General features: G+C 43.1%; 7 protein-coding genes across 7 annotated transcripts; 5 read left to right on the top strand and 2 right to left on the bottom strand.

Annotated features, from left to right (window-relative positions):
* The first annotated feature begins 2,209 nt into the window (after positions 1 to 2,209).
* On the top strand, positions 2,210 to 2,632 carry LOC6558938. The gene has a single exon (XM_001985557.3). The coding sequence runs from the start codon at positions 2,210 to 2,212 to the stop codon at positions 2,630 to 2,632; it is 423 nt and encodes a 140-aa protein (XP_001985593.3).
* Positions 2,633 to 2,759: 127 nt separating this feature from the next.
* On the top strand, positions 2,760 to 3,953 carry LOC6558775. Its single transcript, XM_001985558.1, has 2 exons — positions 2,760 to 3,146; positions 3,639 to 3,953. Exons 1-2 carry the CDS (start codon positions 2,760 to 2,762, stop codon positions 3,951 to 3,953), a joined length of 702 nt encoding a protein of 233 aa, XP_001985594.1.
* A 59-nt stretch (positions 3,954 to 4,012) lies between these two features.
* On the bottom strand, positions 4,013 to 5,152 carry LOC6558365 (translation initiation factor IF-2). Its single transcript, XM_032742893.2, has 2 exons — positions 4,971 to 5,152; positions 4,013 to 4,910 (listed from the first exon to the last, which is right to left on the bottom strand). The coding sequence occupies exons 1-2, from the start codon at positions 4,996 to 4,998 to the stop codon at positions 4,087 to 4,089; spliced, it is 852 nt and encodes a 283-aa protein (XP_032598784.2). The 5' UTR covers positions 4,999 to 5,152; the 3' UTR covers positions 4,013 to 4,086.
* A 2,126-nt stretch (positions 5,153 to 7,278) lies between these two features.
* On the top strand, positions 7,279 to 8,324 carry LOC6558585. The gene is made up of 2 exons (XM_001985560.1): positions 7,279 to 7,309; positions 7,393 to 8,324. The coding sequence occupies exons 1-2, from the start codon at positions 7,279 to 7,281 to the stop codon at positions 8,322 to 8,324; spliced, it is 963 nt and encodes a 320-aa protein (XP_001985596.1).
* Positions 8,325 to 9,850: 1,526 nt separating this feature from the next.
* Positions 9,851 to 10,954, top strand: LOC6558108. The gene is made up of 2 exons (XM_001985561.1): positions 9,851 to 9,917; positions 9,978 to 10,954. The coding sequence occupies exons 1-2, from the start codon at positions 9,851 to 9,853 to the stop codon at positions 10,952 to 10,954; spliced, it is 1,044 nt and encodes a 347-aa protein (XP_001985597.1).
* Positions 10,955 to 10,993: 39 nt separating this feature from the next.
* LOC6558195 (transmembrane protein 19) lies at positions 10,994 to 12,701 on the bottom strand. Its single transcript, XM_001985562.2, has 2 exons — positions 12,543 to 12,701; positions 10,994 to 12,459 (listed from the first exon to the last, which is right to left on the bottom strand). Exons 1-2 carry the CDS (start codon positions 12,655 to 12,657, stop codon positions 11,576 to 11,578), a joined length of 999 nt encoding a protein of 332 aa, XP_001985598.1. The 5' UTR covers positions 12,658 to 12,701; the 3' UTR covers positions 10,994 to 11,575.
* Positions 12,702 to 14,282: 1,581 nt separating this feature from the next.
* LOC6558409 (collagen alpha-2(IV) chain) lies at positions 14,283 to 21,526 on the top strand. Its single transcript, XM_043215461.1, is given in 12 exon segments — positions 14,283 to 14,328; positions 15,030 to 15,164; positions 15,510 to 15,589; positions 15,652 to 15,755; positions 15,818 to 16,000; positions 16,068 to 16,460; positions 16,516 to 17,243; positions 17,245 to 17,649; positions 17,651 to 19,673; positions 19,728 to 20,280; positions 20,339 to 20,464; positions 20,538 to 21,526. Coding segments are annotated over 12 exon segments (5,544 nt in total). The 5' UTR covers positions 14,283 to 14,316; the 3' UTR covers positions 21,340 to 21,526.
* Positions 21,527 to 22,779: the final 1,253 nt, after the last annotated feature.

Genomic DNA, 22,779 nt, shown 5'->3' with positions numbered 1-22,779 from the left:
AAATGCGATGCTAAGGGGCAAATGGGAATCAGGGGAAACAAACTAATGGTACAGATAATGGAAAAGAGATTGCAACAATTTACGGATAGGTTTATTAAAAAACATTAGTTTATCGAGAGCTGATTGAACACTATTTAAATTGAATCAGTTGGAAAAGTAAATGTGCAGAATGTCAAGGAAGCGTTCATATAAATACGCTGACAAAATATTCGTCCAGCTTAACATAAAAGTAAGTCAACAACCGGCATAGGAGGAGGATGGACAAATAACGCTTTTGGTATTCAGTCAGTCGCATTCACAAACGTTGCCAATTTCAATATGTATTTCCCTAAGGCTAAATTGTGTAGCCAACTACTTGTGCGAATATGCTCAGAGCATGCGTCTGCCATAGCTATCAGTGACTGTGGCTGACTTCCAAAATTTGGTCTAGACGCTGTTTAATGACAAACGCAAACCACAAAAGACGACGTCTGGAAATGTTATGCAAGTCAGTCAGCGACAAGTCAAATGGAAATGTCCTTCTGACTCGAATCGAGTCGAGTCCTGTCCTATCCTGTCTTGTCATGGCCTCTGACTTGGCCTCTGTGCGGCTGGGTTGTCAGCCAATGCAAAATAAATACACTCAACTTTAAATAAAACTCATCGAAAACTGTGGATTCTGCTTGGGCTAATTCCTATTGACTAAAGCATTGGGGAAATTTTCCAGCTGCGCAAATTTTCCATTGAATGGCCAACATCGAGAGATGATTCCGAATTCATAAAATGCATGCAAAATGAAATAATGAAATGCTTGAAATGAGCAAAAAAGAATTGGCGCATCATCATTAGTTATGCGGACTGTTCTCAGACCTCAACAATAAAACAAAATCAATGACGCTGATGCTTAACTTTTACAGCAAAAATTTACATAGCAGATAAGCGACTCTTAGCGAGTCTTACTATTCATAAATTAATATGCAAAAGTGCTGCCAAAAAGAGAATTTCAGCTGGATTCCCACATCCAGTGAAATTTCTTGATTTCCAAACTATTTTTTGCTATAAAATGGAAATGTCTGACCAGAAGCAGTTTTAGTATTATTTTTTAAACGAACATGAAGCGGTCTTTCAGTCTTCTGTGTGGAGGTGCGTTTAACAAAGTTTTTTATATTATTTGAGAGCCACTTCAAGTTAGGAATTTGTAGAAAAGCGCATATTTTGTGAAAACCATAAAACAAATACTCAAATAGGATAGTGAGTAGGAAAAGTTTTTAATCAAAGTAGTTAAACAACTCATAAGACTATCAGACTAAAAATTTCGACGAAGGATCTTTACCAAGAATAATTAAAATAGTTCGAAGCATTTACGCTTGTGATCTGTTTTACGAATACTTTAATTAGTTTAGGATCTAAGTCATAAGCTTGAACTTAATCTATTATACTTTTAATTATTGTCTTTAGAATACAGCTTAGGAACACATTCAAATCATGTAACGAAATTTCTATTAAATCTTAGAAAGTTATTGAGAATATCTGAACTTATTTAATTAACATTTATATAAATTAAATCCGCATACTATGCTTTTTAAAACTAAGGTAGATCATTTTATAAAATGCAATAGGGAAAATCAAAATCAATCAAAATACTAAGAAGGTATTCGACATTCTGAAAAATATGTGAAATATGGGGGGCAATACCAATATTAGTTAATTCTTGCCGCGAGTTATGCATGAATGTGTTTGCCAGAACTATCCGCATAATTCCACGAAGTGTATCCTAGGGTGTTTTCGCGAAATCCCAAAACCAACAAACGCCACAAAACCCATCGTCGCGACGAGCAGCAGAAAATTTGAGCCGTTTTCAAAGGATCGGCGCTAAGTTGGAAACCTTAATTGAGGCTTAAGACTGGACACAGCCGGCGGTGCTTTTGGGTATACTAGTTTGGGTACGGTTACGGTACCCAATATCCCGGTCATAAAACCATAAAAATACAGTGGAAATACCCAGTCAGACGCTAAGGAAGAAAGTAAAAACCAAATGAAAAATCTGAAATTCTAAAAACGATTTTTATGACCCACACGCGCCTGGTAACACGCGCTAATGAGATAATCTACCTGGTCGGGACCAGAAACTTCGATGGGAGGCTGCCTGCTAGCTATATAAGGATGGTCTGTACTGGTCCTGGCATTAAACGCAAATGGAACGCTGAAACGTGAACAAGCGTGAATCAAAATGAGCAGACAGAATCTGAGCATCAAAGCGGAAAGGAAGCAACAGAAACAGCTCAAGAAACAATTCAAGGCAAAGAAACAGCAACAGGATAAAATCAAGAAGCATCCAAAGAAGCGAATAAAGAAGTCAACGGGCAACATTAGCATTCACTATCAGCTATTTTTATACCGCCAGGAGATGCGACGGGCCAACACGGACTTCTCCTATCTGCGTTTGTCCCGGGCCAAGATCATGTTGACGGCTGAGCTAATAGATAAGAATATGGGCAGATGGAGTGATCTGTGTACCGTGGATGATCTCAAGATGCTCAGCCGCGAGGTGCAGTTCAAAAAGCGGCTGTGCACTCAGGTGGAGCGCCTGGAACAGTTCCAGGAGCTCGGCCTCACCGATGTGGTGCTAAATGGCAAGAAGATGACGCTGTAGAGCGTTATGATTTTTTTTCGCTTGATTTTTAGGCTAGGGCTATGCATTAACTTAAGTTTACTTTTATCGATTTAAGTGTAATATTTTATAAAATAAAATATAACATTAGCATTGATTTGAATTGCGTATGAACCATTTTTTAGCTGTCCTACTCTGCAGCCCACTCTGTACAAGCCAACAGCTTGCCCAAAACCAGAACCAGCCCAAACCCAATGACGGTGAGGAGGCACTTAGGTTGGAGGCCTTGCTGAAATACTCACGGAAAATCACAACTCAGAAGCCCGATAGCACATCCACAGCGACGTCCAAGACCGGCTTGGCCAACGACGATCCTTTGGAGGATCAAGACTATAATTTCCTAACTGATCGACTGCCCCACCTGACGGACGATGAATTCAACAGTTTGAGTCACGATGCCAATCCGTTGCACTTTCTCAAGCAGCTGGCAGATGAAAATAAAGCCAATGCTGACCCGGACAAAACTCTGACAGAACCAGAATCAACCCAGGCGCAGGTAGCTAAAACTGAAAATCGATAGAATTACTATAGTCGATTTAAATTTAAAACTATGACATCTGAATACATGTAATTGCTATCTTCAATTTGCTAATTGATTTTGGCCAACGTCATAAATTTTGTACTTTCTTTATCCATATTATTATATATGTACAAATCAAGTAAATATCTCTTATCAGCCGTGAGCGTTGAACTTTGAATTGATTTAAATTTCATTTTCCAAATTAGTATTCAATTCATTTGATATTCAAATGTTTCGTTTATCTTTTACTTTCTCTGAACCATTTTGAAAATACAAACTTTAACAATAAATCAGGTTTTTTGTGTTTACGTCTAGATCAAAATATTAGTAAATTAATCAAAATTAAAAAAGATAATAATCTCTCTTTCATAAATGCACAATGTTTATTTTTTCTAATTAATTTATAAGCAAATTATTTATATTAATATTTTCCATCTGTCTTTCATTGAATTCATTTCCTATATTAAGGAAAATAATTCTGAATCCGTTGCTGGCGCACCTATTTATATCACCATACCCATCTACATCAATACATCTGGGACATTGCCGCTCAGTTTGACTATTGGTGAACAGGATTTGCAGCTGCAACAGGTGAAGAACAGTTCAACCCAAAAGAACCAGCAATCCACCGAGCCGCTCAACACGTACTTTAATCGCTTGCTGGCGCAGATCGATCCACCCAGGAGGCGCATTACGAATCGTCATCGCAGCCAGGGCCGCAGCCAGAGCCGCAGCAAGATCCAATTGCTTCGGGATTACAATAATGCCCAGCTCAATGAATAGGCGTTATCTTTGGATACGGCAAAATAGTAAAACAAAAAGCTACCAATTTGTCTAGCAAATTCCATGTATTTTCAAATTTTAGAGCTAACAATAAATAGTGACAATAAATAGTTGAGGTAGTCGATGGGCATTTCTAAACTACATTGCTGGCTACAGCTGCTTCCGCCGGCTTGAAAATATTCTCCATTGAAATTGGAATTGGTACTGGAGCTGAAACTGAGCCTGAATTCTCCTCCGGTAGTTTCTCAGCCGTCTCTGGTTTCTTATCATCTTCGGTGACCACGGATGCAGCGGGGACTGCTGCCGGCGTGTCCTCCTCCTCGTCATCGGCGGCATCAATAACCTGCTCGATGGTCTGCTGTATAAAGTGCTCGAATAGCTGGAAATACTGCAACGCATTGTTGGCCACCTGCTCCGTGGGTAGTCCAGCTGTGACCTTCTTAAGTGCATCGCGTATAAGGACGAGCACTGGTTTACGGGTCGTTGTCACTGATGCGGCGGTGGGAATCGTAGTCGAGCTCTCAACACTCTGCTCAACTGCAGCTGGTGCAGCTTCGGCCTCAGCTGGTGCTGCTACGACTTCAGCTGGTGCTGCTACGACTTCAGCTGGAACTGCTACGACTTCAGCTGGAGCAGCTTCAGCTTTAGCTGGTTCCTTGGCTGATTCTTCAACAGCGTCGCGGCGTCTTCGGATAAGCGAATCATCGTCGTCGTCGTCATCATCATCATCATCCTTATCGCTATTCACGTCCTCGGTGGTTTCCTGTTTTTTATCATGCTTCTGATTCTGTCCAACTTCGCCACCATCGTCGTCCTCATCATCTTCGTCGCTATTTGCGCTAGTGTTCGGCACCTCTTCGACTTTGCTCGAGGCTTGGACATCAGTGTCCTTAACTGGTTGTTGATCCATTTTGGCTGGCGCAGCGCTCACAGCAATGGCCAAGATGAGCAAGGCCGCTGTGTGGATTATAAGTGAGAATTACTTTAAGGTCGAGTTTTCTGGTACCTGAAATTTACCCATTGTCATATAAATGTGCTTAACCATGTTTGCTGCTTATTATGGGGCTAATCCTTGTTACGGTTACGGTTACGGGAACGGGAACGGGGCACAGCTGACTTTTGCAGTTTTGCGGTCTTTATGAGCGAATCCAGCGTTTTGCTTTCGCTTTTTATAGCCATGCGACGGCTGTGGTTTTATCTCTTGTTGTTGTTTTCTAAAATGAAAGTATAAATGAGGCCCGGTCAGGCAGGCAAGCAGGCACTCTTTTAGTACTGGGGGTCTGGTCTCTGGTCTCTGGTCTCTGAGGCAGACCATCATATCGTCCAAATAGCCGCTTTTACTGCGACGAGCTCTCAACGCTATTTCTTTTTACTTTTTTGTTGTTTTGTGTTGTTTTTTTTTTTTGTATTTTCGGTTTTTGGTTTTTTGTTTACTTTGTTTATTTCTACACAACAAAAGAAACCGAAATCATTTATTCAATATTCGGTTTCTGGTCACTTCTTTCATAAATTTGTTTATTTACGCTCAAACCTCTCGCCTGTTTGGCTTAAGCATTAACAGCCAAATTTCAGTTGCGGGCGTTGCGAGACAAACTCTTCTCGTTTGTTGCTTTGGTCATATGCAAATATATGACCGAGTTCCAGCAGGCTTATAATTTAAAAGAGATTTCTTGTACGACAGCATGACATACTACATTGACTGATTTAATTTGTTTTGGCTATCAGTCATTGCTCTGCCTACATAATTATGTAATAATTAGAGGCCTTTGGTTGATTAGATCCCACACCATCGAATTTAGCTGCCTTTATGTTTTTCTTGGCTCTTTGTCAGAGCCCTGAACTTTCTAATGCATTTTGAAAATTTGAAAACTTTTCCATAATGCTTAATTCGAATATCAAACGCATCTGATAGCAATGAAAGCAATAAGTGATCACGAGTCAATTGACTCATTCTATTGATGTCGTTGAGAGAAAGCCCGAGATCATTTGATCTCATTTGAATTTATATCTTTATTTTTTTTTGGTTTTACGTTCGAAGATTAAAAGTGACCCCAATCATTGCAATCCGTCTAATTAAATAAATAAATTTTAAAAATTATTTGAATGCTTGATACCCATTCTCGACGGCCACAAATATTTTAATTGTTTTACTTATAATTATTAAACATATTTATTTTTCTAATTCTCTTTTTGTATAATAAGTATTGATTTGTATTAATTGCGTAAGTTAAAAATGGCAAGCAGCAAACAAAAAACAATTACATTTACTTTAAATTGTACAAAGTATATGTTCAAATAGACCTTTAAATAATTGTTATTAATATATTACCTATTTATACCTATTTAAGTTATAGTTTTTTTGTGCTTATTATTATATTACGCGATTCTTTTGTTTGAATACTCTCAGAAAAAATAATTATATTATTATAGGCAAGCTCAGCAAGTAAACAAATGTTTAATGAAGGATAGAATCTAAATATAATTTATTTCAGATAAATCATTAAACTGGGTCTCGTTTTTTGTTACCTGCAGAAATGTTTTTGATCTGCAAATCCTGGTATTAAAGAATCAAATTGCCGAATTTAGATCAACTACTATGTAAACCAAAGTTCTGTAATTATACCATCGATTACGCTGTTTACCCACATGACCAGCATCTAGTTTCAAGTCTCCCAAATTGGAAGCTCAGCAACAGAACAACGACAACAACAACAACATCGAGAACCACCTTTAGATGGTGATAACAAGCGGCTTGATTGGATGATAATTAGAAGTAAGCAGGCACAGTTGCTGACGAGACACTTGTGGCCCACGACAATCTCCTAAGGCGCATAAGTAGAATCGTATGCGCCCATAAAACGAGATCAGTAAACCTTTCAGATTGACCCAATTTCGAACCGGCTTTGGACGCAAGCTGTGCTCTGCGAACGAGAGGGCGGAGGGGCAGTCGAGCTGGAGAGGTGGCTAAAGTGTTAAGCAGACAACCAGTTGGAAACCAACATTCTAGATGACTATCAATAAACAGCTAAAAGGGTACACGGGCACATCGCTGATAAATGAAGACCACATGAGTTTGCATAAAAATTTCACCAAAACATAAGAAAAAGTCCAACTTTGCGTACTTTTGGCTGCAAACAAACAGAAACAGAAAACAACTTTTAAAGATTACTAAGAAAACCGGTAAAGGAGAAAAAGAACTACCCAACCCAGCTGAGCGCAGCTGAGAGATGAGATACTTAAGACGCTGCAGACAACAAGATGCGATCAGTTCAAGTCCAAGTGAGCAGCTGTTAAGATCGAGTTAGCACAGAATATACAAATAAAGATGAGACCATACCAGGCTGCCTGCATCGTAGGTAAGTTGTGCCAACTGACAGCTCAGGTAAAAGCAAGCCTCTCCAATTCCAACCCGTTGCCTCTCTTCTCTCAACTATTGCAGTCGCCACTCTGCTGCTCTTCGCACCTGCAACCATTGAAGCGAAGCGACGCAAGCACAAAGGCGATGATTCACATAGAGCCAAGACCAAGACAAAGTGGTCCAGTTCAACGGAACTTGGCGGCAATAGCGGTCAAGTGTCCACCGAGGAGCATGGTTACTATGTGAAACGCACCTATACTCCACTGTCGGGTAGCGATGGCAAACGCCAGAGCCCTCCCTTTCTGGCCATACCGATTGCCTGGTTTGGCTGTGAGCCAGGCCAAAGGGGCTGCCAACAAGTCAGCAATTCAGGTGCCATCAACAGCATTGCCCATGCACTGAGCGAGGGCTACCTATGCGACGACGATTGTGTGGAGGGCTATGAGCCCATCTGCGGCCAGACACCCAGCGAGGTGGCTGTCTTCTACAACAAATGCAAGCTGAATGTGGCCAAGTGTCGCACGCATGGCCTGTGGACAGATCTGCCCTATGAGCAGTGCCAGCAAACCTATCCCAAGGAAACTTGTTATACCGACAAGAAGTTCAAGTCGTCGCCCTTCTTCCGCGATAATTCTACGCCAACAACTGCTGATGCGGTTAAGTCCGACAAGGCAGACAGCAACAGCAATGAGAGCAGCGAGGAGCAAAAGGATCAGGATAAGTCCAAGAAAAAGAACAAAACAGCACGTGTGGAGCCCCTTGTGCTGCCCGTTAAGGAACAATCTTTGGAAACTGTAGTACCAGTACCAGTGCCACAGGCAGCGGCTGTACCCATCGAGAACATTGCTGTGCCCCCATTGCCAGTAAAGACAGTTGAATCTCCTCACTCCCAGCCAGCTGAGCCACAATCTGTTCTGGTCAAGGCGGAGAAAACTGCCGAGTCCTTGGAAACGCCCAAGGAGCAGGACAAATCTATTTCTGATAAGGATAAACTTAAGTATGTTGTATCTTGAATAGCAGGCAGTACCTAACGTTTATATTAATTTATTTAAACAATTAATAATAAAAACAAAAAATAAATAAATAAGAAAACAACAAAAATTGCTGTTGGCAGCTATTCATGATTATTAAGGATAATGAACCTACTAATGATAAACTTAGATCTATTGTATCACCTAACGATACTAAAGTTCGCCATTAGCCCACCTTCCTTTAAGAGTTCAAGAATTATATTTAGAATGAGGGTCGTTTTTCTTCTGCTACTTCCAGAGAATTCCACATATTCTGTTTTTAAGGATTTCTCTTCGTTCTGTCGATAGCAAGTTTAAGAAAAGGTCTTTTTTAGCCAAAGTTTCACCCGATTGGAAATATTTGCTTAAGTCCTGACTGACTATTATTTGAATGGAGTATTAATTGTTTGCAATTATATTAAAATGATTTTCATGCATATATCTCTTTTACAAGGAATAAAGCTCTAGTTTTATGAAAATAAAAAATATATATGAGCCCAATTATTTACCATTTATTACAAACTTATGATTATTATTTAAAGTACTAGTCACGATTACATTTTTAATTACTTTCAATAAATGTTAAATTTGGTATTAAATTAGTTTAATTTAATTTAATTTAGTTTGTCTATTTTTATCACTTATGTATTTCCCTGAAGATATGTTGGGTAGATTCCGATAATTACATTCACATTAATTGATTAATTAGTTCGCTCTAAAGATATTTTACCTTCTTCGTAAGTTTATATTTCTCATATTTTCGGGAAACGTACAACTTTTTGGAACTCATAAAGTATTTTGTACAAATCGTTGATTATTTAAAAGAGGGTGATCAGAAACACCCAAATCCAATCAACATTTTTCCAGGAGGCAATTTTAACAAGTAATCTCGAAAATTTCACATTTTTTTTAGCAAACGTTTTTTTTCAATCAAAATCTTAATGGGATGAATTTGGGGATCTTTGAGATTTGAGACGTATCTTAAAATAAAATTATATCACATTGCTTAAGATAGAAGTAAATAAAATGAAAAATATATAAGAAATTATATGTCTGCTACAAAATTCGATGTAAATTGTGGTTTCATAAAAAAAGCTTTTGTAAATTTGTATACTTAAATTCGGATATACATTTCAATTTAGTATTATTTACAAAAGACATACGATTAAAATTTAAACTAAGGTTTTGTAAATAACTGTATAATTTTTTAATACAATTTTCTCTTTTCCATAAAAATGATCTAAACAGCTTCCTTTAATGATTTTTCTTTACTACCAGAAACTTTTATCTATTTTTTTATGATGAAATGTGGGCTGCGGACAATAAAAGACCTCAAAATACATTGGGCTTACCTTTTTTAAGAACATTTACGTTCATTATATGAGCTGATTGACAGCAACAGATACAGATATATCAGCATTTCAAAAAAGGTGTGAGATGAGGGCCAATGCAGAAGGTTGTCTTTCTGGCAACAACCTATAAAAGATGCGACAAATGCACCCGCTGCATACAGAAGCAAAACGACTGCAATGGGAGACAGAACTGGCGGAGCTGGAGCTTGGTCCTCCAGGTTGCTTCTACTACTGCTCCTGGGAGGTGAGTAAAACTCAAAAACTAGACTAGAAGGAGCAATAACTCAAGATTTGTCTCTTGCAGCATTGAGCAACATCGATGCTTCTCCCACTGATTTGACAACAGATGCAACAACTGAGCTGCCACTGGCTGAGACACGGGCTCAGACAGAGGATCAGGATCAGGATGGGGACGTCTTGGATGTCGATGAAGATTTGGATGCGCGCAGTGCGTATATCAACAATCAGTTTGTGCCCAGCGAACCCATCGATCTAACGGATGATGAACAGAGTGCGCCGCTCTACGAAATACTGCAAAAGCAAATGGAGCAAGTGTTGGCAGGTACCGGATCGGACGTGCCCATCTACGAGGAGGACAAGACCAAGCAGAAACGCGTTCAACAGGTACCCAAAAAGCCGCTTTTTACCATTAGCAACGAAGCCGATGCGGATGACGACTATGTGGATGAGACTATGACAGATGCGGGGCAGACTTATGTCGATGCGGAGAAACCAGATGCAGCAGCTGGCGAGATACTGCCCGATGCTGGCTACCAGACGCCGCCACAGCTGAGTCCCAGCACCAGCACAATGCCTCCAAGCAGTCACAGCACCACTGTTCGCCATCGTCCCCAACGAAGACGCACCACCACTGCGTTGCCAAGAACCACTCGAGTCAAAATAGGCTCACATTCAAAACCAACGCAAGCCGCTGCAAACCACACTGACTTATTAAGCACCACAATTGCACCACCCACAAGCCACCTGAGCCACAAGCCAGTGCATCATACTAAACGTCCTGCTCCCAGCAACAGCCTGCCACCAGATCAGCAAATCTATCAGCACAAGCGACGCATTGTTTTCAAGACCATTTCGACAGGTTCGCAGTTTGTCAACTCTCCCATCGGAGATCTGATGATCAAGTTCTCCATCGGCTTTGCCAAGCCAGCGCCGAGTGGAGCGATGCCCTCCAATGAGGCGTTGCGTCTCCTCTCCCAGAACTGGCTGCGTAACATTGAATTGCAGAAGTTTAAGCGAGTTAATAAAGTCCAAAGGGATTAATACAATTTTCTAAAGTCATACAACATTATTTTGAAAAGTGCATTTTTAATTCTTAGCAATAATAAAAATTCTGTCGCAGCTTATGACATTAACTAAGTGTATAAGTGGACCCAAGGATTAGAAAGCATTCGCAACAGACAACTTCAGACAAATTAAGTATATAGGAATCTCGATTCTCCACATTTCTGTACTTAAAGTAGGCCATGAAATATGAAATTGATATGTATTATTTGCTAGCAGTCTGGAACAAATATAAAGAAAATAATAATAATAAAGAATGAATCTTAAACTGAGTAATCTTGCAACTAGGATTTCGATTAACACACTTTACAAAAATTCTTTACACACATAAATGACTCAAATATTATGTTAACTTGTTCCCTTGGCCTTAGCCATAACATTAAAAAAGCACGTTTGTTAAACATTTGTTTAACGAGATTACTTAAGCTATTAGTAGAAATGTGTTATTGGGCAAATCGTTGTGTTCGAGTCTATCGATTGCATTACATACATAAATGTCAATTTGTTCGCTTTGCGCTTGAAAGCATTACAAAAATAGTCGTGGCTCTCATGTATAATAGAAATGAGTTAAGGAAGCCGCACGCTCAGCCAGAGACGCTGCTAGCGCCCTGGCCAAAACTTGAGGGCCAGCAGTGGCATTGTCACCCCGATGGTAATGCTGGAAATGAGATTAACGCTGTGATTGTCCAGAATGCGCAGTCCGCTCACATGTCGAACCCCTTTGCCGGGCGCATCCACAATTTTGCCCTGCGCATTGATGCCGGAGAACTGGAGCATGCCGCCCAGTACGGAGTCCAACAGCGAGCCAAAGAGTCCCGACAAGCCACCAAACAATATGATGGGCCACTGAGGCGGACTGACAAGCATCATTTTGGCATCCACCGTATAGCGAACGGTCACAAAATAGCCAAAGCCAACGAGCAGGCCGCCCAGCAGGCTGACCACAACGCCAATGAACGAAACGCCGCCATTTGTGCCACGTGGCACACGGCGCCAACTGATGATGGAGATGGGATCGCGTGTGGAGAGCACACTGCCCAGCTCACTGCTCCAGGTGTCGCCGTTGCAGCAGGCAAACGAGCTCATCACAGCAATGCCAAGCCAGCTGGAGCGATACTCCTTGCCAAAATCAATGGCCCGCTCTCCACTCCCACAGTCCAGAAGATAGAGCAACGCCAGCTGCATGGCCATGCCGCCATTGCAGAGCACCTGCACCCAATTGCGTTGGCCTTCGCCCTCCTTGAAATCGCACTCGAATTTACGTTTCGATTGCGCCTGAAATTTGGTCGCACGCGATGAGCTGAAGAAGAAAACGACCAAACTGCCGAAGAACGGATGACTCGCAATTGAGAGCGTGAAGGCAACAATCACACCAAGAGCCGCTCCAGATTTGCTCACAGAGTGGCGACGCAGTGCCACCGTCATCAGAGCCAACGGCGCCAGCGTGGAGAACAACCATCGAGTGAGTGGAATTACCAACGGTTCTACCAACCGATCAATCAAAATGTAAATTCAAAGTAAATTATTATCAGTGAAATTGCGGTGAAATTAATCTCTCTCTGTTAACCTTCGTAGTCGTAGCGCCAGAACTTCGAGAATGCCACGTTGCCCAGCCACATGAACAGTGAGATGGGTATGGAGAGGCCACAGAATAGCAATGGCATCCAGTCGCTGTTGGCCATTGTGATTGTACAACGAAATGTTACGAGTTAAAATCAACTTTTATTCAAATATGTAAACAAAACAATGACCAGCTTTTCGAAAGTGTGACCAAGTAATCGGCTGAAATTAAATACTCACAAGCAGTGTGTTCGACGTGTCACTGGTTTGGTATTAAATGAGCACCGCACAGGGTGATTCGAGGAAGGCGCCAATTTTAAAATAATTAAACTTACACTAAAATGTTTAAGCTTGTTATTCAAATCATTCATATGTATATATATTTATATATATATATTATATCATCAAGCTTGGCCATTAAATAGCTCATATTGGTCGTTATTGCTTGCACTCAATAAAAATGGGCGTAGGGTCATTTTCACACTTTATTACTGTCAATTTTAACATTCTAAACTGAAAAATATTAAATTTTCATTCACAGATGCTCTAAATAGATTTTCTTTTTTTTTTGTGCATGCAAATTTATTTCAATAAGCACAGGCAATTTGTTATTAATGAAAAGTTTATGTCTTGTTGATCTAATCAAACTATGCTGGAGCTGCGCTCCGAGCACGTTTTAATTAAAAAGATGTCTACCCTTGAAACAAGCTCAGCAAACGATTAAATGTATATGTGTGGTGTAGCTTACAACATATTGTGTGTAAGTGTGTTGTTCAGATCAACAATTTAAATATAAATAAATGTTGAACAGTTTTTGGCGACTGATAAGACAATATTCCGAGTTTAACATTGGTCATTGATAGATAGAGACTAGTTTGCTTTATTAATAGATATGACGCTTCCATCAGGGAGGCTCAGGGGTTATCAGGCGCAAATTGCTTCCGCTGAAGGAACCCAAAACAAAGCATAGCCCTGGATCTAACGAACTGTATACTTAATAACAACAATTACAACACACACACACACACACATAACACATGCACATTAACCACATGCATATTTAATGAGCCGGTTGCGGGTATACACTTGAAAATGGAAGAGCCAGATGAGGAAGGAAAATGGGGAAGGGAAATAGGAATAGTAGTATACACAATTGAGTATCTTTATATGCTAATAAATGGCAGCACATTTCCCTAAAATGGGTCAAAAGTCTCCCCCAACTGCGACGACGATGTTGCAACACAGACGGAGACGCATTCAATGGGGCGCCCCAGAGCCAAAGTGATCGATTGACACGATCAAAGTGTTGATATGTGTGTAATGGAATGGAATACATAGATAGATCCACCAAATGAATCGCACTCACGACGAGCTAAGTGGTTTGTCTCTGTGCTCTGTGTAGATGTGTCAATCTATGTATATGTAGATTATATATATACATATATATATATATATATATATATATACATATATATGAATACGTGTGTGTGTGTGTGTGTGCGATAAGGCAGAGTCAGAGCTCTGTATGCCTCTGTGTGTGTGTGAATCCTCAATAAATATTCATGCTGCCAGATGCAAATGTATTGAAATTGCCCGCTTTCAATGAATTGAACTACAGCTCGAGAACTTAACGTTTCCATGCTCTGGCGACTTTACGTTATTCGCAATCCAGCAGTTGTCGCATTCGGCTGCAGATCGGAACTTTAATTTGGATCCTAACCACAAGGCGAAGAAGTATGTGCAAATGTGTCGATTGCTTGAATAACTTGTGTAACAAGGATATGGAAATACAAGTGATACTCCAGCCGATATCTTCGCATAAATGAATGAATCAAACAAGTGAATGAAATTATAAATTATTATTTGTGCGTGAACTGTGTCAAGGATAAGTCCAAGTAATCAATTCTTTAGGCGCTGATTAAAAGTGATTATTACATGAAAATAATTTTGGAGATGATTACAAACATTTTTATCTCGGAGCAATGCACCTATTTAACAATAATTTGGGATTATTGATGTGTTTAAAAAAATAATAAAGGCTCAGAAATTGTGTACAAATTGCGAAAGTGGTCGTGTGTATAGAATTGGATTTGATGTAAAAACATTTTATCATTTTGCATTCTCCTCTAAAAAAATAAAAAAACGATGACCTATTTGTAGAAAATTGTGTCAGAACAGAATGTAAACTAAAATTGCGATTAGGGTATTTTATTTGTTTTAATGGCTTACTTTTAATTTGCCAGCACAAATCGTTGCGTCATCTTAAATCTAAATTGGTTCGATGATCATCCATAGTTTATATATTTTTTTTTATAAATATATATATATAATTTTGGCATTTGGCAAAGTGTCTTTGGTGATAACCCCTTGTGACAGATACTGAGGAGAGCAACGATCCACACTTAGACCATAAGCAACAACTAATCATGAAGAATACATAAAAATATAATCAAGAAAAATTGTGGTGATAATACGATTCCATTTAATTTTGCAGCTTGCTGGTTGTGTCCTACTCGAGAGCACGCGTTTCCATTGGATTCAAATTAGATTTATTAAAATGTTGCCCTTGCGATGGGGCATGCTGCTTGGCGTGGTGTTGCTTGTAGCATACACAAATGGAGCGGCCATTGTAAGTATCAAATACATTAATGAAATATCCACAATTTAGAGTGTTTAAGACATAGAGAGCGAGAGAGAGAGAGAGAGGAAGAGTGTGATAGAGATACTCACAAATAGAGACACACATTTTAAAGCATATTCGTGAAAGTAGAGTAGTTCAATGCACATGAACTCGGCCCAAATAAATCGAGATAAGGCCCAATCATCGGTAGACTGGTGACCAAGGTCAGTTTTAGAAGCAAATCGAGCTAAGATTTGATTTTCACTAAAATATTTTTTTTTTTGATTTTCTTTGTATTGTATTGAGATTAGAGTGGCATTACCATTGAACATAATTATTTTGTGTCAACTTCAGGATCAATCATCTGTGGATGATGATGCGGAGCTGACTCCCCTGACTGAGTTAGAGCGAACTAAAAGAAGCGGCAGAGGCTAGTAAGTAACCACATGAACCCATACAGATCTTGAACTCTTTCGATCTAATAATGCACTTGCAGTGTCCGAGGACAAACACAGTCTCAATACTTAAACTTTGGCAAGCCAGAAGAGGATGGCAAAGCTGAGGCCGAGGCCAATGAAGGTGGCTCGCGCGCAACAGTTTGTAAGTCTACCGAAACCCAATTACTATATTGGCAAACTTATGAAACCTGATGCATTATTTAGCTGGTACTCATGGCATGGGACAAGCGCAGAGTCAATTCTCTGCAGGAGATTGTGGTGACTGTTCTGGATATCAAACGGAATACCCAGGTGCTGGAGGTATGGGGGGCTCTGCACTATATCCAAGTGGTACCAGCGTAGATGGTGGTGCTTCTGTTATACCCGGTCGCATAATTAGTCTACCAGGTGAGTAATCAATTTACAAATGGAAGCTACAGCACAATACATTCCAAGCTAATTTAATAATCATCAGCTGGAGCTGGAGCTACCGCAGGAGGACTTCCAGGATATGGAACTCAGCCGGCAGTAGGTGGACAGCCTGGAATAGGCGGTGGTCAACCTGGATACGGAACGCAGCCTGGAGTTGGAGGACAGCCTGGAGTAAGCGGTGGTCAGCCTGGATACGGAACACAGCCTGGAATTGGCGGTAGTCGACCTGGACATGCAACACAACCCGGAATTGGCGGTGGTCAACCTGGATACTTAACACCTGGAGCTGGAGGACATCCTGCAGCTGGAGGACAGCCTGGAATTGGCGGTGGTCAACCTGGATACGGAGCTCAGCCAGGAGCCGGAACTCAGCCTGGAGTTGGAGGTGCTCAGCCAGGATATTCAACACAGCCTGGAGGACGGCCTGGAGTTGGAGGTCGGCCTGGAATTGGCGGTGGTCAACCTGGATGGAACACAACCTGGAGTTGGAGGACAGCCTGGAATTGGCGGTGGTCAACCAGGATACGGAGCACAGCCGGGAGCCGGAACTCAGCCTGGAGTTGGAGGGCAGCCTGGATACTTAACACAGCCTGGAGCTAGCGGACAGCCTGGAATTGGCGGTGGTCAACCTGGATACGGAGGACAGCCTGGAGCCGGAACTCAGCCTGGAGTTGGAGGGCAGCCGGGTATTGGCGGAGGTCAACCTGGATATGGAACACAGCCTGGAGTTGGAGGACAGCCTGGAATTGGCGGTGGCCAACCTGGATACGGAGGACAGCCTGGAGCCGGAACTCAGCATGGAGTTGGAAGGCAGCCGGGTATTGGCGGAGGTCAACCTGGATATGGAACACAGCCTGGAGTTGGAGGGCAGCCTGGAATTGGCGGTGGCCAACCTGGATATGGAACACAGCCTGGAGTTGGAAGACAGCCTGGAATTGGCGGTGGCCAACCTGGATACGGAGGACAGCCTGGAGCCGGAACTCAGCCTGGAGTTGGAGGGCAGCCGGGTATTGGCGGAGGTCAACCTGGATATGGAACACAGCCTGGAGTTGGAGGGCAGCCTGGAATTGGCGGTGGCCAACCTGGATATGGAACACAGCCTGGAGTTGGAGGACAACCTGGAATTGGCGGTGGCCAACCTGGATATGGAACACAGCCTGGAGTTGGAGGCGGTCAACCTGGATACTTAACACAGCCTGGAGCTGGAGGACAGCCCTGGAATTGGCGGTGGTCAACCTGGATACTTAACACAGCCTGGAGTTGGAGGAGCAGCAGGTCAACCTGGATACCTGCCGGGAGGACAGCCGGGTGCCGGAACTCAGCCTGGAGTTGGAGGACAGGCTGGAATTGGCGGTGGTCAACCTGGATACTTAACACAGCCTGGAGCTGGAGGACAGCCTGGAATTGGTGGTGGTCAACCTGGATATGGAGCACAGCCTGGAACCGGAACTCAGCCTGGAGTTGGAGGGCAGCCTGGGGTTGGCGGAGGTCAACCTGGATATGGAACACAGCCTGGAGTTGGAGGACAACCTGGAATTGGCGGTGGCCAACCTGGATATGGAACACAGCCTGGAGTTGGAGGCGGTCAACCTGGATACTTAACACAGCCTGGAGCTGGAGGACAGCCCTGGAATTGGCGGTGGTCAACCTGGATACTTAACACAGCCTGGAGTTGGAGGGCAGACTCCAATTGGCGGTAGCCAACCTGGATATGGAACACAGCCTGGAGTTGGAGGGCAGCCTGGAATTGGCGGTGGTCAACCTGGATACTTAACACAGCCTGGAGTTGGAGGACAGGCTGGAATTGGCGGTGGTCAACCTGGATACTTAACACAGCCTGGAGCTGGAGGACAGCCTGGAATTGGCGGTGGTCAACCTGGATATGGAGCACAGCCTGGAGCCGGAACTCAGCCTGGAGTTGGAGGGCAGCCTGGATACTTAACACAGCCTGGAGTTGGAGGACAGACTGCAATTGGCGGTGGCCAACCTGGATATGGAACACAGCCTGGAGTTGGAGGGCAGCCTGGAATTGGCGGTGGTCAACCTGGATACTTAACACAGCCTGGAGCTGGAGGACAGCCTGGAATTGGCGGTGGTCAACCTGGATATGGAGCACAGCCTGGAGCCGGAACTCAGCCTGGAGTTGGAGGGCAGCCTGGATACTTAACACAGCCTGGAGCTGGAGGACAGCCTGGAATTGGCAGTAGTCAACCCGGATATGGAACACAGCCTGGAGTTGGAGGACAGCCTGGAATTGGCGGTGGCCAACCTGGATATGGAACACAGCCTGGAGTTGGAGGACAGCCTGGAATTGGCGGTGGTCAACCTGGATATGGAACACACCCTGGAGTTGGAGGACAGCCTGGAATTGGCGGTGGTCAACCTGGATATGGAACACACCCTGGAGTTGGAGGACAGCCTGGAATTGGCGGTGGTCAACCTGGATATGGAACACACCCTGGAGTTGGCGGTGCTCAGCCTGGATACGGAATTCTGCCTGCGGGACAAACTGGTCCACAGCCTAGTGTTAGTCAGCCAGGCTATGGCGTTGGAGCACAGCCTGGAATTGGCGGTGGTCAACCTGGATATGGAACACAGCCTGGAGCTGGAGGACAGTCTGTAATTGGTCAACCTACATATAGAACACAGCCGGGAGTTGGAGGTGGTCAGCCAGGCTATGCTACTCAAGCTGGAGTTGGTGGGCACGCGGCAACGGGCGGTTCTCAGACCGACTACGGAACACAGCCTGGATACAGCATACAGCCTGGTTCCCAAGTACAGCCTGCGACTGGCGGAGGTTATGGAACCCATCAAAGGGTTGTTGGGCAACCAGGAATCGGTGGTGCTCAGCCTGGTTACGGAGCTCAGCCCGTAGCTGGTGGAGGTCAACCTGGATATGGTACCCAACCTGGAGTTGGAGTGCAGCCTGGAACTGGCAGTAGTCAAACGCAACCAGGAGCTGGTAGTCAGCCCGGAATGAGCGTTTCGCAGACCACCTATGGACCACAGCCTGGATACGGAACACAACCTGGAGTTGGAGGACAACCTGAATATGGAGCACAGCCTGGAGCCGGAACTCAGCCTGGACTTGCTGGTGCTCAACCAGGAGCTGGTAGTCAGCCCGGAATGAGCGTTTCGCAGACCACTTATGGACCTCAGCCTGGATACGGAGCACAGCCTGGAATTGGAGGACAGCCTGGAATTGGCGGCGGTCAACCTGGATATGGAGCACAGCCTGGAGCCGGAACTCAGCCTGGAGTTGGAGGGCAGCCTGGAATTGGCGGCGGTCAACCTGGATACGGAACTCAGCCTGGAGGAGGAGGACAGGCTGGAGTTGGCGGTGCTCTACCTGGATACGGAACTCAGCCCGGAACTGGAGGACTTGGTGGCTTGCAACCTGGATACGGAACACAGCCTAGCGGTGGAGGACAGGCTGGAATTGGCGGCATGCAACCTGGCTACGGAATTCAGCCTGGAATTGGCGGTGGTCAGCCTGGCTATGGATCTGAAACAGGAGTTGGAGGACAGCCGGGTATGGGTGGATACGGAATTCAGCCTGGAGCCGGATTACAACCAGGTATTGGTGGCCAACCTGGTGCTGGTCGTTACACAGATGCCGGAACTGGTCTTATTCCTGGCGTTATTGGGGGTAAGTAATATATAACGTATGTTTGTACAATTTTCTATGTGTTGCATTTTACAGGAGTGCCTGGAGCTGCTGGCGTCGGCGGAGTTGATGATGCCTTCTCGCAGGCAGAATCTGCTATTGGCGATGGTCAAGCATCAGCCAGCGCTCAGGGCAAGAAAAATGGAGGTACTGCAAAGACGCAGGTATCTGGCAGCTACACCAAGGGCAGTTCCTTCAGTGCCAGCGCGATGACCTCGGATGCAGATCGGGCAGCAAGTGCACAAGTCACCGGTAATGAGGATGGCGCAATGAGTCAGTCTCAAGGCTCTGGCGGCCCCTCCCAGTCCCAAGCGCAAGTCCAACTTAATGGTAAGGACGGCGGCACGACGGCTTCATCACAGAGCGGGGGCATCCAACATCAGAGCCAGAGCGAAGTGCAGGCCAATGATAAGGGCGGACTGGCTGATGCACAGTCCAGCGGTCCCGGTCAGACTTCATCGCAGGCGCAAATCGGCTTCCGTCCGGGTCAGGATAATAATGTGGCCACTGCGTCGGGTGGCGGACAAGCCTCAGCGCAATCGGGCAGCCACTCCGGCCAAAGCCAGTCTCAGATACACGGCACATCCAGGTCAGCTCAATTAATTTTACCTCATTTCCAAACATAAACCAGATAATTCGCTTTTCAGCTTTGGCGTATCCTACCATGGCGCTGCGCAATCAGCATCAGGAACCAAGGAACAGGTGGCGACGTATCGCGAACAGAACAGAGAACTCTTTAACACAATCAGCCAGTTTGGCAACACGCCCAACGCGTTAGTATTCCATTTTAAAATGTAATTGAGAATATTACAAAGCTGACAAGTGGCGTATTTTGTTGTTGTTTAGAGTCACCGATCGAGTTGACGCGGTCTACAGCGGCCCGGGAATCACATCTGCATCCGATAGAATACCTGAACTGCAACTGAGGTCCTCAAAGAGCAGCAAGGAAGAAATTGACAACAGCGATAGTCCCAAGCTGGGACCCCAACCACCCCCAATATCCGGAGACGACGAGCCGGAGGAGGACGATCTAGATGATGAATATGATGATGACGATTACTACAGTGAGAAGCCCGTCAAACTTGAAGACGGTGCTAGCCAGCACAAAAGCCCGATGAGCGGTGTAGCACAAGCTCCACCACCTGCCGCGCTGACCTATACGCAATCGTTGCCCACTCAAAAGCAGCAGGCAGTAGTGGCTAATCCGAAAGCAGGTCCGTATTCAGTGGTGCAGAATCAGAACGGTCGCATCCATTCATATCCGGTGCGCACAACCACAGAGTCTGTGCCCAGCGGTTTCCGTGGCACCGTCAATGTAGAGAAGAAGTTCCACACAAAGGCACTCGAGCTACACAACTCGGACAAGCAGAAGTTGAGTATCAGTGCCGAGGAGGATGGTGATGTGAATCCATCGAGCGTGGCTCTAAAGCAACGTGCCCCAGACAGTTATGTGACCGTCACCAAGTCGGTAACGGGCAGCATGGACAACTCAAAAAATCCGCCCCAGGAGAACAAAAACTTCCAGTCCACATACTACACAAAGTCATCAACTTGCGGCTATTTCACCTTCTCCTGCAACATTGTCTACGGCGCAAATGGACGCAGTAAAATATGTCGCCCCAAGGCGCCGACGAATGGCAAATGCTAAGAGTGCCGAATAAGTCAGTCGATTAACTGGGGATCAAATCGTAATCAAATAAATGTAGCTAACCTTTAACCTGTTTGTATTTGCCGCATATTTGTAAGCAGCATTTAAGTTTCTGCTAATCATTTTACGATTCACTGCCATTTCACACACTTCGTGCACAAATTTAAATTGCAATTAATATTTAATAATAAACAATAAATAAAAATAAAAATAAAAAAACGAATAAAAACGAAGACAGACCACATCGGGTGTTTTATCCACTCTACTTTATTACAATGTACATTCAGATGGCTTACAAAACATTATAAAATGATGCTATTCGAATTTTTCAACTACAATATTTTTGTAGATCACCGGTTTCACCCATGTTATAATTCACTTCTTTTGTTTTTAAGGGTTTTCGAAACAAAATGCAGACTAATGTTATTTACATTGACTTCAGTAAGACTTTTGAATCGTTAAATCACTCCTTGTTAATTCACAAACTATATTTAAATATTAAAATACAGAAAGTTTATCAACCTATGTCTGTTCAAGTTACTTCCGGAGTACCACCAGGAAGTCACCTTGATATGATGACAAATGACCTTACGTAGTACGTATTTCACTCTCGAATGCTGATGCATTCCGATGATGTACAACTTTGACAGTCGTCTACTGGCACCTTTTCTGGACAAAGGCAATAAACTGACTTAGACTGTTTTCAAACCAATTGTCCAGTAAATGTATTAAGCCTTAATTATGATAAATGCAAATTAATGTCTTTTTATATCCGAATGCCATTTTCTAATAATGGCAAACCAATTAATCACATTGAATATGTTGATGATTTGTATATTGTTTCAGACCGCTAGCTTAAGTTTGGCAAGCATATCATTTTATATTTCACTTGTGTGTCCTATTTTTAATATACGAATCTTGCATATGGCCGCCTAATTACAAAATTCATCAGAATAAGATAGAATAGTCATAACTAGAATTCTAATATTAACTAACCTACTTATCGTAGTAGACTATTATTAATTAATCTTCCTTCTCTTTCGGATCGTGAGATTGATTCTTCTGAGTTAATCAGCCTTAATTTTACAGTTCCAATTAGAAATACAAGGAATTTTCTGTCTCTTTCTCGTCAAACTTGTAGTTCGAACTATGTTATTCATAACCCACATCGGATTTTATGCTCAAATTAACAAGTTTTCCCTTTAAAAGTTGTAGTTCTTCTGTCTCTTCTATTAAGACTATAGTGCTGTGTCATTTGTCTTTTGTTGGGTCACTTGAATTCGCTGCTCGTTAGTAATTCAATGTTCAAGTTATAAGTATATTATATATATTATAAAATATCCGAAAATAATTATTTAAACCTCAATTTGTCGTTTCTCCGCTACTTCTCATCGATTTCAAATGCGCAGAATTAAAATCGCACGAACCGATAGTATCGAT

Source organism: Drosophila grimshawi, unplaced genomic scaffold (genome assembly GCF_018153295.1).
Source record: "Drosophila grimshawi isolate 15287-2541.00 unplaced genomic scaffold, ASM1815329v1 contig_44, whole genome shotgun sequence".
Lineage (NCBI taxonomy): Eukaryota > Metazoa > Arthropoda > Insecta > Diptera > Drosophilidae > Drosophila > Drosophila grimshawi.
This window is presented reverse-complemented; position numbering and strand designations above follow the sequence as displayed.